General features: G+C 39.4%; 1 protein-coding gene across 1 annotated transcript in view; it reads right to left on the bottom strand.

The window, feature by feature from the left end:
* got1l1 (glutamic-oxaloacetic transaminase 1 like 1) overlaps window positions 1-14,665 on the bottom strand; it is a 49,310-nt gene that overhangs the window by 16,587 nt on the left and 18,058 nt on the right. The window contains exons 4-7 of the mRNA XM_028793364.2: window positions 8,309-8,421; window positions 8,116-8,220; window positions 4,621-4,771; window positions 3,783-3,948 (exon numbers count right to left, since the gene is read on the bottom strand). Coding sequence (XP_028649197.1) covers window positions 3,783-3,948; window positions 4,621-4,771; window positions 8,116-8,220; window positions 8,309-8,421 — 535 coding nt within the window. The remainder of the gene's footprint in view (window positions 1-3,782; window positions 3,949-4,620; window positions 4,772-8,115; window positions 8,221-8,308; window positions 8,422-14,665) is intronic.

Here is a 14,665-nt window from a genome sequence, read left to right as displayed (position 1 = left end):
CTTTTAGAGTGGGACATTATTGCAGGGAAACATTTGGTTGACCATTAGAGCTAAAATGTATTATTCATAAAAGGAATTTTTTACCCAAAACAGGCTGTGGGTGAGATGAACCTGCAATCTTCATTCTGGTCAAATAGTTCTTCAATATTTTACAAAGATTCTATAGGCTTCAATTAGATTAGATTCCATTAGTTTAGATTAGATAAACTTTATTAATCCCATGAGGAACTTCAAAGCCAATAGTCATGCATTCATTTTCCAATCCATCTTTTTATCCTACTGTATATGGTCTGTAAAACAATCTAGTCACCAAGTGGGCAAACCAGCCGAACCTAGTGCTGGTCCCAAGCCTGGATAAACAGAGAGGGTTAGTGTCAGGAAGGGCATCTGGCTGTAAAATTTTAGCCAGAACCTTAATGATGAAATCAATCCAATCAGCTTCGGATATGGTCTGTAAAATCAAGCTGTGCACACAATGAAGCATTTCGAAAACTAATTTTTAGAAATGTACACCCACAGATGATTACATTAACAGATTATAACATTACAAATAATTTCAAAATGTATACATATTTTGACATGTAACAATTTTCTCTTTGTGTGCAAAGTAACAGTTGGTTGGGTTGGATTTTTCAGGTTGATTTTAAGCACGGCATCATTGAAGAAAATCCATCTTGTGCCGCAGTCATATTCTTGCAAAGTGTAGGTATAGAAGATGACACAAATACACCTGGAACTCCAGGTGCCTCACTTATAATGTGACAGCAGTATACTTCCATAAATATTCTGGTTGCCATTAATGAGTTTGAACAACACTGACAAAATTCACATGAGCGCTTAATGTGGAATTCACACACTACTGAGGACTGAACAATATTCACACACTGCAACTGGATATGCGTGCTTAGAGCTGGGGCAGAGTACCGATGCCTTGAGCCAGATCAGATTGGATGAATTAAAAGATAATAAAATAAATAAATTAATAAACAAACAGTGGTTTCACACATCACATCTATTTAAACACACAAAGCAGGCCTATACATTTAAAATGCTTTGTAATGGCATTTTGAGGTTCATATGGCCTTTTATGTGGAGAGACGTGACTTAATAATCACAGACTAAACTGACAATCAGCTACAGGTATTGAAAAGTTTGTGAAGTATAAAATGTGATGACAAACCACAAAGCTCTCATTACAGCTCCTACAGAATGAGCTATATAAAATACAGACTTGTTATACCTTTCAGGGATTAAAATTGTTCATCTTGACCTTTATTACTAAACATTACTGTTAGGCTTTCATTGTTTGTATTACTGTGTGAATGGCACTTAGCAGCCTGTACATAACCTACCCAAAATTTCCTCAGATATTTATTAATTTAAGAGTTGATTAAGAACATGTCAGCTCTTTGGCTCACCTGTAATGAGCAAACAGTAATATGGTATAGCTAACTCACTAGCATTGCTGTTCCTGACAACACACAGAAAAGTTAACCACAATTTACACGTGCTAACTCCTTTGTGCATCTCTTGTTCTTCTTTATCTGTTTTAATGAACTTAACTGGAAAATGATACTGCAGTCTGAGGACAGTTCATGGTTGCATACTTGAGTCTGAGCAGTTTTGCAAAGAAAAATTGAAAAAAACTATAACAATAAAATGTGAAAACTTCCAAGGGGGAGAAAACTTTTTATATGCACGATAGAATAGTATTTATTTATGGAGTTACTACCAGTGTGTTTGCCACTCTCCAGCTGACCTGCCAGTCTTATAGATTTTGAGAATGTCGTCAGCTCTGATTCCGGAGTGTTTTAAATCATATCCACTAAGCTGTGGCAGCACAGAATAGAGCATAGAACTGCTCAACATCAATGAGATCAATCTTAGAATCATTGGACACAAGCCTGGAAGCAACAGCGAACAGTGTGCCAGCTTACTGCATGGCACACTTGTGTACTCACTAATACCAGTAATACCAGGCCAATTTATACTTCTGGCCAGGTTTATACTTTACGCGACGCATGCTCCAGCGGATACTCCTGCTATGCAAGCGTTTTACTGTTTATACTTGCACACGTACTTTACGTAAATCTGGAAGAAGAAATATTATCATGATGAGAACAGCTTCAGTTTTGCTGTGCTGTGAATTGCCTGGAACACCCATTAAATTCCGATGACACCTTACTGCAATATCTCTGAAAAGGATGTTTAATGATTAAATCCATCAATCCAGGGATGTGTCCATTCCAGCATTCCAGCTAGCATTGGGCACGAGGCAGAAACAATCCCTAGACGGGGCATCAGCTCATCGCAAGGCGAATACAATCACTCACATACACTGGCGTCATTTTAGTGTCACCAGAGCACACTGTGGAAACCCAGCAGGAAAACATGTAAACTCCAAGCAGGGAACACCAGTGACATGACTCCCTGCGAGACAGCAGTGCTACCGCTCCACCACCGTGTCACCCCCATGTGTGTAATTATTAACAGTATTCATTATTTAAACAAAATTAATGATTTATCTGTAAAATGTAACATGCATACTGTAATGCATTTCATAATGAAAGTGATATCAAGTATAAATCTAAGGATTCTAAATGTGCAGAGAGTTGGAATATCATACATTTAATGTGCTCTGTGTGGTGATCTATGCTGTTTGCCACTTCTGTCAGTTCAGGTGGAAGCCCCAGAAAAAAAAGATGGCACAAAAGACAGTATTGTGAGACTTTTAAAATGTATTGTGTCATTACGATCGGGAATATGCAACAGTTGAATATAAAAGCACCACAAATACATCTGTATGTCTGCATTTTGCTTCACCACATTGAACCATTCATCAAACATCGAAGCGCGCACATTGATCCCGTAGGATCCGCATAGAGGCTTTCTGTCACATGTAGATAGTAAACAGAGACTCTGACGTCACATTCCAACTTTTATCACACTGTGCCCCCAGACTTTCTGCGCACGTGTCACGTTAATTTCTGAGGACCTACTCAGAGGACGCATCAAATGAATGCTGGGACTGCGTGGCAGCCATGATGTGTGTGCGTCCGCAGAGCATGAAGTATAAACGAGCCCTAATAGACCTCACACGCACCTTCACTCCATGTTTGACAGGATTTTCTTTTGGGTGTTCCAGTTTTTTACCCACAATCCAAAGACATGCAAAGGCATTGGTAACTCTAAACTGACCTGGTCAGTCCTGGTTAGTCCCGGTATGAGCAGAAGTGTGCCCAGCGATAGACAAGTGACCAGTTCTGGGCTGGCCTGACTAGTGTCCAGTACTGACTGGAGACTGGATAAGAAGGACACATCAATGGGTGTATCTTGCTTTGGTTGTAGCTCAAGGCTGCTTTATAAAACAATTTATCCAGTCTGTATCTCAGCCCCACGTCTCTTACAGTAATAAAGTGTCAAATTTAGAATTATGAGTAAAATACTGTATTTTTTGGGTAAAATACTTGTATTATTTAATATTTAAATCCTCATTCACATCTTTATGTTAAGTTTAGTTTTTATACATCTTGAAGTGTGTGTGGAAACGGGCGTACACAACATTTCTCTGTGTGCGCACTGTTTATACATTGAACCCCCTGCTCCTCTTCTAGCCTTCAAGCTGAATACATTCACTCACTCATTTCTTGATCAAATGGTTACTACAGTCACAAAGATTAATGAACTTTTCTGGTAATGAATTGAACAAAATACAATGAAATAAAACAAATTCAAAACTATGTATTTATCTTTTCAAAGAGAAAAGTGCATTGATTACTTACCACTCTACCACAAGGGCAGGATTATTAAGTATGATAGTGACCAGCCTTGCCCCCCAACATGGGGGACGAAACCACAATGTTTGGACAACCTTCTCAGCCTGGGACTGAACAGACAAAAAGGTGGGACTGTCCTTGAGCACCAAAATAAGATTTCCAACCCGTTCATCTAAAGAAAGAGAGAAAACAAACAATGAGGCCCAACATATGAGAATAAAATTACATTAGAGAAAAAAAACTGACAGAGGGGATGCAAATAAAATCCCAGGAATATTTGTATTATAAACAAACAAGTATTACTGGATATTTCCTAATGTATGTTTATCTTCTGTATTTATGTATTCTCACACAACAAAATAAAGAGGCAGTTTAAAGAAATACTCCAGCCAAAAATGAAGACAGGACTCCTGACCAATGAATATGACGGAAAGGCAAGTCGTTAGTTCAAAAGGTGGCTCCTTTTGTTACTCTCAAAGGAACTATTAAACAATATTTAATTTGCAATATTGATTTGCACATTTTGAGCATACAAATGGATAACTGACATGTGGATTATGCAACATAAATATCATTAATTTTCTTCTCTCCATTCTGTGTGAAAACATAATGATTAACATTTTTTCTTTGCCACCATAACAAACTTTATGGGTTACGTAATACATTAAAAATATAATTTTTGGGTGGTGTATTCCTTTAACAATGAAAATTATTAACTAATTTGAGTTTAACATATTTGTGTATTTGAGTAATGAAGCCTTACAAAACTCAGGCCTTCATATTACTTCTCGTAATGTGGACACTTGCAGTGCTCTATTGCAGTTAAGCACAGGTGCTTACTTACTATAAAGTCCAAAATTCTGAGAGAAAGATTGTGCGCAGATAAGCTCAAAACCGACAGAAACAAAGTAGCGCAGTGATGCTGCATCTTCATTGGGGTCTCCTGAGCAAAGACCTTGAGACGGCAGGAGAAAGAAAGGGAACAGCCTGTGCCTCTGAGAGAAAGAGAGAAAAAATAAATAAATGAACATGCTGACCTCATCATTTCAATTGAAAATGATTTCATCTCTATTTGCATCATGTCTTGACTGTTCAAACCGAGTGTGTCAGTGAGATCTTTATTGATAAAACTAATAGTAAGTTTTAGACATTTTAAAAGCTTATACACACAATTCAGTTTAGCTCATTCTTATAAAATCCATTTCCACTTATAGACCCAGAGTGCTAATCCAAGTTTTTCTGTAGTACACTTCATTAACGATACACTTTGAAGAGTTACGCAGATGTAGGTAGGGGCAGAGTGGTCATTGGCAGCACCAGGAGATTTCCTGATGGGCCAGCAATGTTTCCAGGCTGGTCAAGTTGCCATGCACACCCTTAAAATCCCAAATTCTCATAAAAATACACATACAAATCCATAAAGAGATACTCCCTCCCCAAATGGTACAATTCTATGTGAGTTAAACTGAAACTAACCATCCATCCTTCCACCCATTTTTTTTAACCCACTCCCCGCATTTTACCATTTCATAATGGAAACTAAAGATCAAGTAAAAAAGAAAGGTGGTGCTGAGAAAGCAAAAATTGAATGAAAAAAAATGGCTCTGGAGGAGGATGCATCATAATGTATGGAAATATCAGCTTTATTTAGAACAGGTGAGAAAAGGTATCATTCGTTAACTTTACAGCATAGCATTAATTCATGACTTCAGCAACATTACATTCTTAAAAATAAAGGTGCCAGAGTGGTTCTTCAGAGCGATGCCATAGGGAAACCATTTTTGGTTCCCAAAAGAGCCATCCACATGAAGGTTCCAGAAAGAACCTTTATTTATTTAGATCCATAGCAGTACAGTAAATAACCATGGCTAGATAGTAAAAGATCTGTAAAATACCAACAGCTGATGATTTTAAAAGGATGCTCGCTGTATGCAATAACACAGGATGAGTTCAGGTTTTCTTAAACTGTTAGTGTCCTGCTAGGTAGCCAACCATACATTAAAGCACAAACAACCACCTTCATATACAAAGAACCCTTCCCAGAATGAAATGGTGCTTTGTCAAGCAATGGTTCTAAGAAGAACCACATAAACCAGTTACACGAGAATCTTAAAATGCCAATAAAGAACCAACATTTTTAAGTATGTAGGTGACAGCAAAGAACCTGGCTAGCTACAACGGCAAATGTGATAGGCCCTATAGTCTGTCATGTTGCCTAAAACGCACTGAGTTTCTAGCATTATTAACACTCTGTGTCTAACTCAATGGGTCAAGGGTTGCCGGTTGCCATCGCTGGGTGACAATTGGCTGTTTCAGCTGCTGTTGACCTCTGAAGCGATCAACAGTGCTGCATTGAGTGCTGTTTCTAACCATGCTCATTTCATGAAGGGGAACCTCTCTCCTGCTCTTCCAAACGCGCTCTTTTTACCAAGGGCGAAAATTCCCTGATTTTCAGTTGCTTCCTGTGGGTCGACATTGAACTTAAAAAGGTAAAACTGGGTACCAAGACCATATAAGGTTAAGAAACACTGGTCCAGCTGACATTGACATGTGGTGCTTCACATGACAACACAGTTAATATCAGTTCACTAAATAATTTGGCCAACAAGAGTAGCTGTAGTTTGCCACTGTTACCCTACTTTTGTTAGTAGCTTTAGTCTTCAGAATTTTGTCTATGTGTAGCGCATTAAAAAAAGGGAAAATGTTTACTGAATTTATGATGCAAGTATTAAACACCCAAAATGCTACCTGCTATGAATGCCCAGGGAGAAGAGAATGCTGTCTGTGATTTACAGTTCTGCTCCAACTAGCTGTTCTGTAGCAACCACTGAAAGTCAGCCGAGTTATGCTGATGAGGCAGGGGCAGCAGGCAGTAAAGAATGGGCAGCAGCAGGTAGGTGCAACATTGTGGGGCTGTGGTGTGATGATTGGGTGTAGGTTTGCAGAAATTTTCAATATTATAGAAAATTGTAAAATATTATTATGATAGCAGGGTATGAAGAAATTATCTATGGAAGGATACAATAATACATTATAGCTACACAGTTATCATGTATTATGCAAAGTTATAATTTGCCATGGTACATAGTAGTACACACTACATAGTAGCAGTCCTAATGATTAATTAATATCTTTGTTACTAAAGATGAGGCGGGTTCCGTGGGAAGGGAGGAAGTTAGTTCAACTACAGAATCCTTTTGTACTTCCGGGTACATGACAGTGATAGCAACAGCTGAGGAGGATAAAGAAAGAGATAACCAGTTTGATGAAAGAAATATAGAGAAGGAAGCTACAAGCATTGATCCATAGTCCAAAGATCTTGATCTGTTTTTCTGCTCTCAACCCTAACAATCCCCAAAACAGAGTGTGCTGTTGACGTGTTAAAAGAGATTGGAATTGTCAATCAAGGGTACAAAGCTCAGGCTTCCTTTGTTCTACAGAAATGCATTGAAAATAATAATATTAATAATAATTCATTACATTTATATAGAGCTTTTCTCACTACTCAAATAGTGGGCCACTTCAAACTCCACTAGTGTGTAGCATCCACCGTATGATGTAATGGCAGCAATTTTGCACCATACATTATCTATTAGGAGGTGAAGTGGTGAGAGAGAGAGATAAGGGGCAGGGGATGATTAGGGGGACAGAATGATTAGGCCGTGCATGGCAATTAAGCCTGGACATCGGGATACCACCCTACTCTTTACGACGGATGCCCTGGGATCTTTTATGACCACACAGAGTCAGGACCTCAATTTTATGTCTTATCCATCATTTTTACAGCACAGTGTCTCCTTCATTGCATTGGGGCATTGGGATCCACATTAAGACCACAGGGCTAGCTCCCCATGTAGGCTTCAGCAACACCTCTTCCAGCAACAACCTGAGCTTTTCCTAAATGGTCTCCCATCTAAGTACTGGCTGGGCCCGAACATGCTAAGCTTCAGGTGGATTACCTATTCTCACGTGCATGCAATATGACCAAAAAGAGACAACTAATTTAGGAGTTGCATGTCTCTTTTCTTTTGTTGGCAGTTATCATGACGGTCTAGTAATAATACCACCCCTCTCCCCCACAGTGGGGGTGGGCTGGTCTGTATCATGTCGGTCCTGGGCTGAGAGACAGTCACACTCCACCCCTTGATGTAGGCATACATTATAGAAACAGAAAAGTGCGTAACCATGAATCATTTACATATGTAAGCACATATACCTATTTAAAGGAGCAGTAACATATCCCTAAACCTGGCTAAAAAGTTGTAGAAATGGGTGTCATGTAAAGTGGGTAAAGGATATTACTGATTGCATTTGAAAATCAACCATTCCATTAACTCACCATCATGACATCAGCAATCTGTTTCCACTGGTCCAGTGTAGGGTCGGCTCCAGTGGGGCAGTGCGCAGAGGTGTACAACACAATTATCGATTGTTCTGGCACTGACTATAACAAGAGACCAAGATAGAAAAATAACATTAAAATGAACAAGGAAAGACCAGCCTTGTGACAGGCAGTGACATCTCTTAAGTACCTCCAAGAACTGCAACATCTCCTCAAATGCCAGACACCGCCTCTCTGGGTCCCAGTAAGGGTAGGAATGAATATCCTTTATCTTTGTCTCTTGTAGTGTGCTCACCACAGCATCTGGAAAAATGAACAACACAAAGCCAGCACAGTAATCAATAAATCTGTCTTGCTGGACTGTGTATTCTAGCTAAGCAATACCACTTCACAATGGAGGTTTCAGTTTGGTTAGTAACAGCTCAAAGATCTACCAGAAAATTTGTCTCTACCAGCATATGGCCATGGAAATTCAATGGTAATGTTATAACAATCATATGAAACATACCAACTGAAACACTGATGCCTCTCCTGAAAAATTATAGATCTTGTCAATGTTATTTTTTAAATTAAAACCTAGAAACATAAAATCCTCACCAAATTAATGACCAAGCCATAAAAAAAAAACAAACTACGAGGGTTTGTGACGATGCGGGTCTTGCTCCATACTCCCATCTCTCCTTTGGGAACATCTTGAACCTGACACCATTGGTAATGTAACTGGATGAGCTGGACAATGAGGACCAAATGAAGCAAGGGGAATGTGCAAAGTGCAAAAGTGCTTTTATTTTTTTTTACCTGGTGGCTCCCCTGCTTCTCCCATGCGGGCCCTGCAACATGGGAGTCACCCTATCTGCAGGTGCAGCTGCCTTTTTCTCTGGTCCGGTAGCCTTCCGTTCCCCGGCTACGTAGAGCTCCAGGTGGACCGAGACTTGGGTTCCCTAGCGGCCAGGGCGCTCACGCTGGGGCTCAAATCTCCCAAGCCTCCCTGACTGCCGCTACTTTCCAAAGTGACTCGTCCACTCTGCTGGTCACTCTAGCTCCTCCAAACATACTCAGCTGGAGCGACCACTTCATTCTACCCCCCGAGTGTCGGCCTAACACTCTTCCTTAGGGGCTCTCCTACCAGCTGCATGCAACTTTCAGCGAGCCTGTTCTCACTTGCTTGCACTGGCTATCCTTCTCCAGCCTTCTTCTCCCATAACCTACATCCTTCTCTTTTTTTAGATCTCCTCTCTGCACTAGTGCTGCCCCTATTTATAATGGGGACATGGCACAGGTGTGGTGATTAGCAGCTCCCGGCATCAATTCTGGACACAGGCGATCCCATACCTGTGAACTTCAGTGTGGAAACGCCCATACCCGCATCTTGCCAGGGAACTGCTCCAGCTATACTACTATGCCCCCCTCTAAGCCGCGAGTGGGGCGATTATTTAAAACTGGCCATTCTTTCCAAGCCACATACCCGCTATATCACAGGGTTCTCCTGCAATACCCCAGAAACACTGCATCCAAAGAAGAGTCAAACAGAATTGAATAAACTCATTAAATGATTCAGTTGGTTCGCTTTTAACAACAAATCAGCAAAGTGGATATTTTTTTGTTTTAAGGTCATTTCATAAACACATAAAAATGTTACATTTCCTATTCTAGGCCATCCAATATAAAGTTACCTACAGTATTAAAATAAAAAAGGAGTGTTTGGAAGTTAATGTGTGACAGTCCTTGAGCTTTACTGATTACAAAGGCAAGACAAACTGAAAGAGCCCATTGCACTAACAATAATGATCTACAGCTCTGTTAAGAAGACAGAAGAAGAGTTTTTGAGATTTAAGGGCTGTTGCAAGGTGCGAAAAAAAAGAATATTTAGTAATGAATAAATCAGTGCTGTCTACGCATTACAGGCAAACAGTGAGTATCAAGTCTGCACTCACTTACTGAAATTTCATCTTATGATTCATTGTGAATGCACTCTGGAGTTGGTGAGGTCTTATGCCTTTTGCTGTGCATTTATCTGGATTTTGACCATTTTCCTCCAGCTTCTTTGAGGTCTCCTCTAAATATCTCTGTTGTGACTTGTTTGCTTTGGATTGACTTTGTGTTACAGGCCATTGCATTTTGCCCTTTGTATTCCACGGTGCCTTTTTCTTGTGCCTCCGAGCAGTTTGTAGAAATAAACCTTTTTATGTTTATAATGATTCTATAAGGCTCTTTTTTTTGTCTAGCTGGCATTTTTGGAAGTACTTTCAGAACTTACTGGGGCTCTCCCAGTTCATGACAGCGTGAAAATAGATTAGTGTCGAAAACGTAATACAAAGCACAGGATCAACATAGTAGTTAGCAAAAGAAGTTCAAACTAACTTGAGTTTATTTTCCCCTAACCAACACTACTATAAAATTTAATTTTTTTTTTTTTTTTTGGAATCCAATACTTGCTGCTGTCTCATGGACTGAATTATAGAATGTGTAGATCAGGGGTCCCCACTGCTGTCCTGTAGGGCCCCAGTGGCTGCAGGTTTTAATTCCAACCCTTTTCTTAAATAGAGACTTGTTTTTCCTGCTAATTAAATTACTTTTATTTATTTTAATTGACTTGTTTTTTTGTAAGATTTGTTCCCCTGAATTTCTTCATTTCTTTTCTTAAATGTCACTCAAACAGAAAGGAAATGATATTAGTGAGCCAGCAGAAGACCAACAAAGTCAGCGTGTTAAACTCCAATCAATTTCACTCCAAGCAGTTGCTTAATTAGATGTTGATTCTTGTTATTAATTCAACCCACTCTTTAATTCCATGGCTTATTGCTGCTCTTATTGGGCAATAGTAGACATTTCTGAAATTGTTGATTTTCCCTTTTCTAAGTGCACTGTTCAAATGTTTTATGGGGACCTGAGCAGATCAACATTCCCGAGACCTTCATCTTTCTTTATTTTCAGATATTGTATAATGGACACAGTTTGCTGGTCATGTTTTGGTTCATTTTGTATCTCATTATTATTTGACAGCTAATTAAAGAAAAAGAAACAATTGAGGGATCTGAGTCTTCACGAACAAGTCAATTCAAATTAATTCAAAAGAAGTTAATTAGCAGCAAAATCATGTAATTAAGAAAAGGGTTGGAATGAAAACCTGCAGCCACTGCGGCCCTCCAGGATAGCAGTGGGGACCCCTGATCTACACATTCAATAATTCAGTCCATTGCAGGGCACATTAAGACAAATACTCCCACTCACTCAGAATGGAACAATTTACTATCACATAGAATAAGGGAGGAAAATCAGAGAACTTGGCAAAAGAAACACACAGAGACACAAGGAGAATATGCAAAAAAAAACAACAAAGGCAGTAACTTGGGCTGAGATTCATATGCAAGACACTTGAAGTATATGACAAGTGGTGTTAACCACAAAGTATAACACACTTAAGCCTGAGCACATAAAGACAGACACAAGAAGGGGTTGTAAGAATGCATATTAAAAAAATAAAAAGAAAAGCATAGAATTATTCAACTAAAAATTATATATCGAGCTCATCTGTCTCGGTTAAAACTGTCCAAAATGTTTCCAGGGCAAGATCCAACCTGCGAATGCTGCCACCAAGCTCCTGCCTCACTGGGTCACATGTTCTGGGCCTGCACCAAACTAACATCGTTTTGGACCAAAATTTTTAAGTGCCTTTCAGACAGCCTTGGTATCACAATTCCTTCTAACCCATTAACAGCTGTGTTCGGTGTTCTTCCAGACGGACTTGAAGTGGAGAAGGCCAAGCAAACGGTGATTGCATTCACTACACTTTTGGCACACAGACTTATTCTGTTAAATTGGAAGAATCCTAATTCTCCTCTTATAAGTCAGTGGGAAACCAATGTTTTATATTATTTGAAATTGGAAAAAATCAAATTCTCAGTTAGAGGATCTGTACAAATTTTTTTCAAAACTTGGCAGGATCTAATCAATATTATTTTAGAATAAGAGAAATAACTATATATATTTATTTCTCCCATTCCTTTGTTTATTGTTGCCTTATTAAAAATTCTCCTTTGGCTAAGCTCTCCTTCTCAGGGGTGGGTTTTGAACTGTCTTCAATTTTGTTTGGTTATAAATTGATCTATTTGTATGGAATGATTACAATAAAAATTAATAAATAAAATTAAAAAAAAAAAAATTTTGGGATATAAGAAAAAGAACTGTTTCCTAGGAAGCACTTGGTAGGACTACTAGACCAGCAGATAGGGATGAAATTTTGTGAACCAAAGAAACTGTGTCAAGGATGCCCTGGAGATGCGGCTTTAATTAAGTGCAATCACACTGACAGAAATCAAAACATCTTGTAATGAAAATATGTTTACTCCATGTTGAAAAAAATGCTTTGTACTTGAGGTTTCATATTTAAATAGAGTCTCATTCTGCTGGATGCAAGCAGACACTGAAAAGAGGGGAACAGAAGGGAATAGAGGACAGTAAAGGAGAGGACATGAACGCCTAAGCATAGCTTATAAATTAAAGTTAAAGCCTTTGGGTCAACAAAAATGTAACCTTTGGGGTGAAAGAACCTTCCCTATCTTTTGAAATACAGCCATTATACCTGCTCAGACAATCAGAAGGAAAGAGACGTGATAAAGTACTGGTAAGTACGGCCACCAGTGGGGCTGCACTGTTAGTTATGCCGTTGTACTGATTGGGATATCTCGGTGAAGACTTCATATCTATGTTTTAAAAAGTACTTACTGTTGATGAAAATGTATAATGGTGCACAGTTTGGATTTACTTATGGAACTAAGTGTCTGACTCTTAAAGAACAAACAAATCCACACGTGAATAACTCAATGTAGAAGTAAATACATGATGGATATAATGCTGCAATTAAGATTTCATTAAATCTGTCATTGAAGGCTTCAAGGCACAAAGCATTTCTGATAAATTTTGGAGCATGGCACCATAAATACAAATGAATACAAGTGCTTTAATTCTAAGAATGTCGCAGGCTATAGGTTTTCTTTTCAACCAACTACTGCTTTTAAGTAAAAACATAAGACATTATGGAGCTCATTCTGGTCCTTTCAGTTTGTCAGGTCATGTAGTTTTCTAACCAGACCGTAGTCATCAGTTGTGAGTGTTGGGGGCTGAAGCCTATTCCAGAAAGCATAGGACACAGGGCAGGAACAAACTCTGGACAGGACACAAGTCCATCACAGGGCGAGTACACATGCATACAAACACACACCCACCAGGGCCAGTATACTGTTGCCAGTTCACCTGACCTGCATATCTTTGGACAGTGAGCGGAAACCCACACAGACAAAGGGAGAATATGCAAACTCCATGCAGACAGGGATGGGACAAGAGCCCTAGACTCCTTACTGTGTGGCAGCAGTGATACCACCGCATCATGTGCCACCCATATTCAGTTTGTTAGGTTACCAAATGGCAAAATTTCATCCAAGTATTTATTACAATATAACACAATACAACTTAGGTTTGCATAGTGCTCTTCACAAGCCCTTATTAAGGGCTACACTGGTCAACAAGCATTTTGCTACTGGGATTCTTTCACCTGCACTTTAACAAATTTCACTTGCTGACTCCAAATCTGAAAGCCATTTTCGTCCAGCACATCCCATTTTTTAGTTATGATGTTCCAGGTCTTGGACAACTAGGGTGACTGGACAGTAAAGGTGATGCGTTTCAGCATTTAAGAAATAAGTTTGGTCTCAAGAAAAATGAAGCCAAAATTAAGGAAGGTGTTTTTGTAGGCCCTGAAATACGTGAACTGATGCTTGATGAGGAGTTCAAAAGGAAAGTGAAACCAACTGAATCGGCACCCTCATTTGTGCAGGTTGTCCAGAATTGTCTTGACAATCACAGAGCAGAGAATTATGCTGAACTTGTGGAGAACCTGCTGAAAGCTTATCAGCTTATGAGAGCCAGAATGTCACTGAAGACGCATTTTTTACATTCTCATCTCGACTTTTTTTCCACCAAATCTAAGCGATGTCAGAGATGAGCATGGGGAAAGATTTTATCAAGATACGAGGGCAATCCCAAAAGTAAGTTCTCCTATTTTTTTAGAAATACAAACAACCATTTATTTACTATAATGTTTACATCATTTTAAAAGTTAAAGACTTATTTGTTTTTCTACATAATCACCATTTCAGTCGATGCATTTTTGTAGACGCTGTGGTAGTTTTAGAATGCCCATGTCATACCAGCTCGCCGCCATGTCCTTCAGGAAGCGTTGAACCTCATCTTTCACCTCTTCGTTGGAGCAGAATTGCTGTCCGGACAAATGTTCTTTCAACTTAGGGAACAGGTGGTAGTCACTGGGTGCCAAGTCCGGACTATAGGGTGGGTGGGTGATGAAGTTCCAACCGCCGATCTTTACGCATGTTTTCCTCAACCTTCGCGACTGTCTCGTCAGAAATTGACGGTCTCCTGCGCGAACTTCGCACTTGGCAGTAGCGTTCAACGGGAGCTCCATTTTCAAGGGCTGCCAAGCCAAGATTGAGCATCCCAGCGAAGCCGCACATGCTTGTTTGGAAGTGGAGGA

The sequence above is a fragment of the Erpetoichthys calabaricus genome, chromosome 1 (genome assembly GCF_900747795.2).
Source record: "Erpetoichthys calabaricus chromosome 1, fErpCal1.3, whole genome shotgun sequence".
Lineage (NCBI taxonomy): Eukaryota > Metazoa > Chordata > Cladistia > Polypteriformes > Polypteridae > Erpetoichthys > Erpetoichthys calabaricus.
Note: the sequence above shows the minus strand (reverse complement) of the source record. Positions and strands in the feature narration are given on the sequence as shown.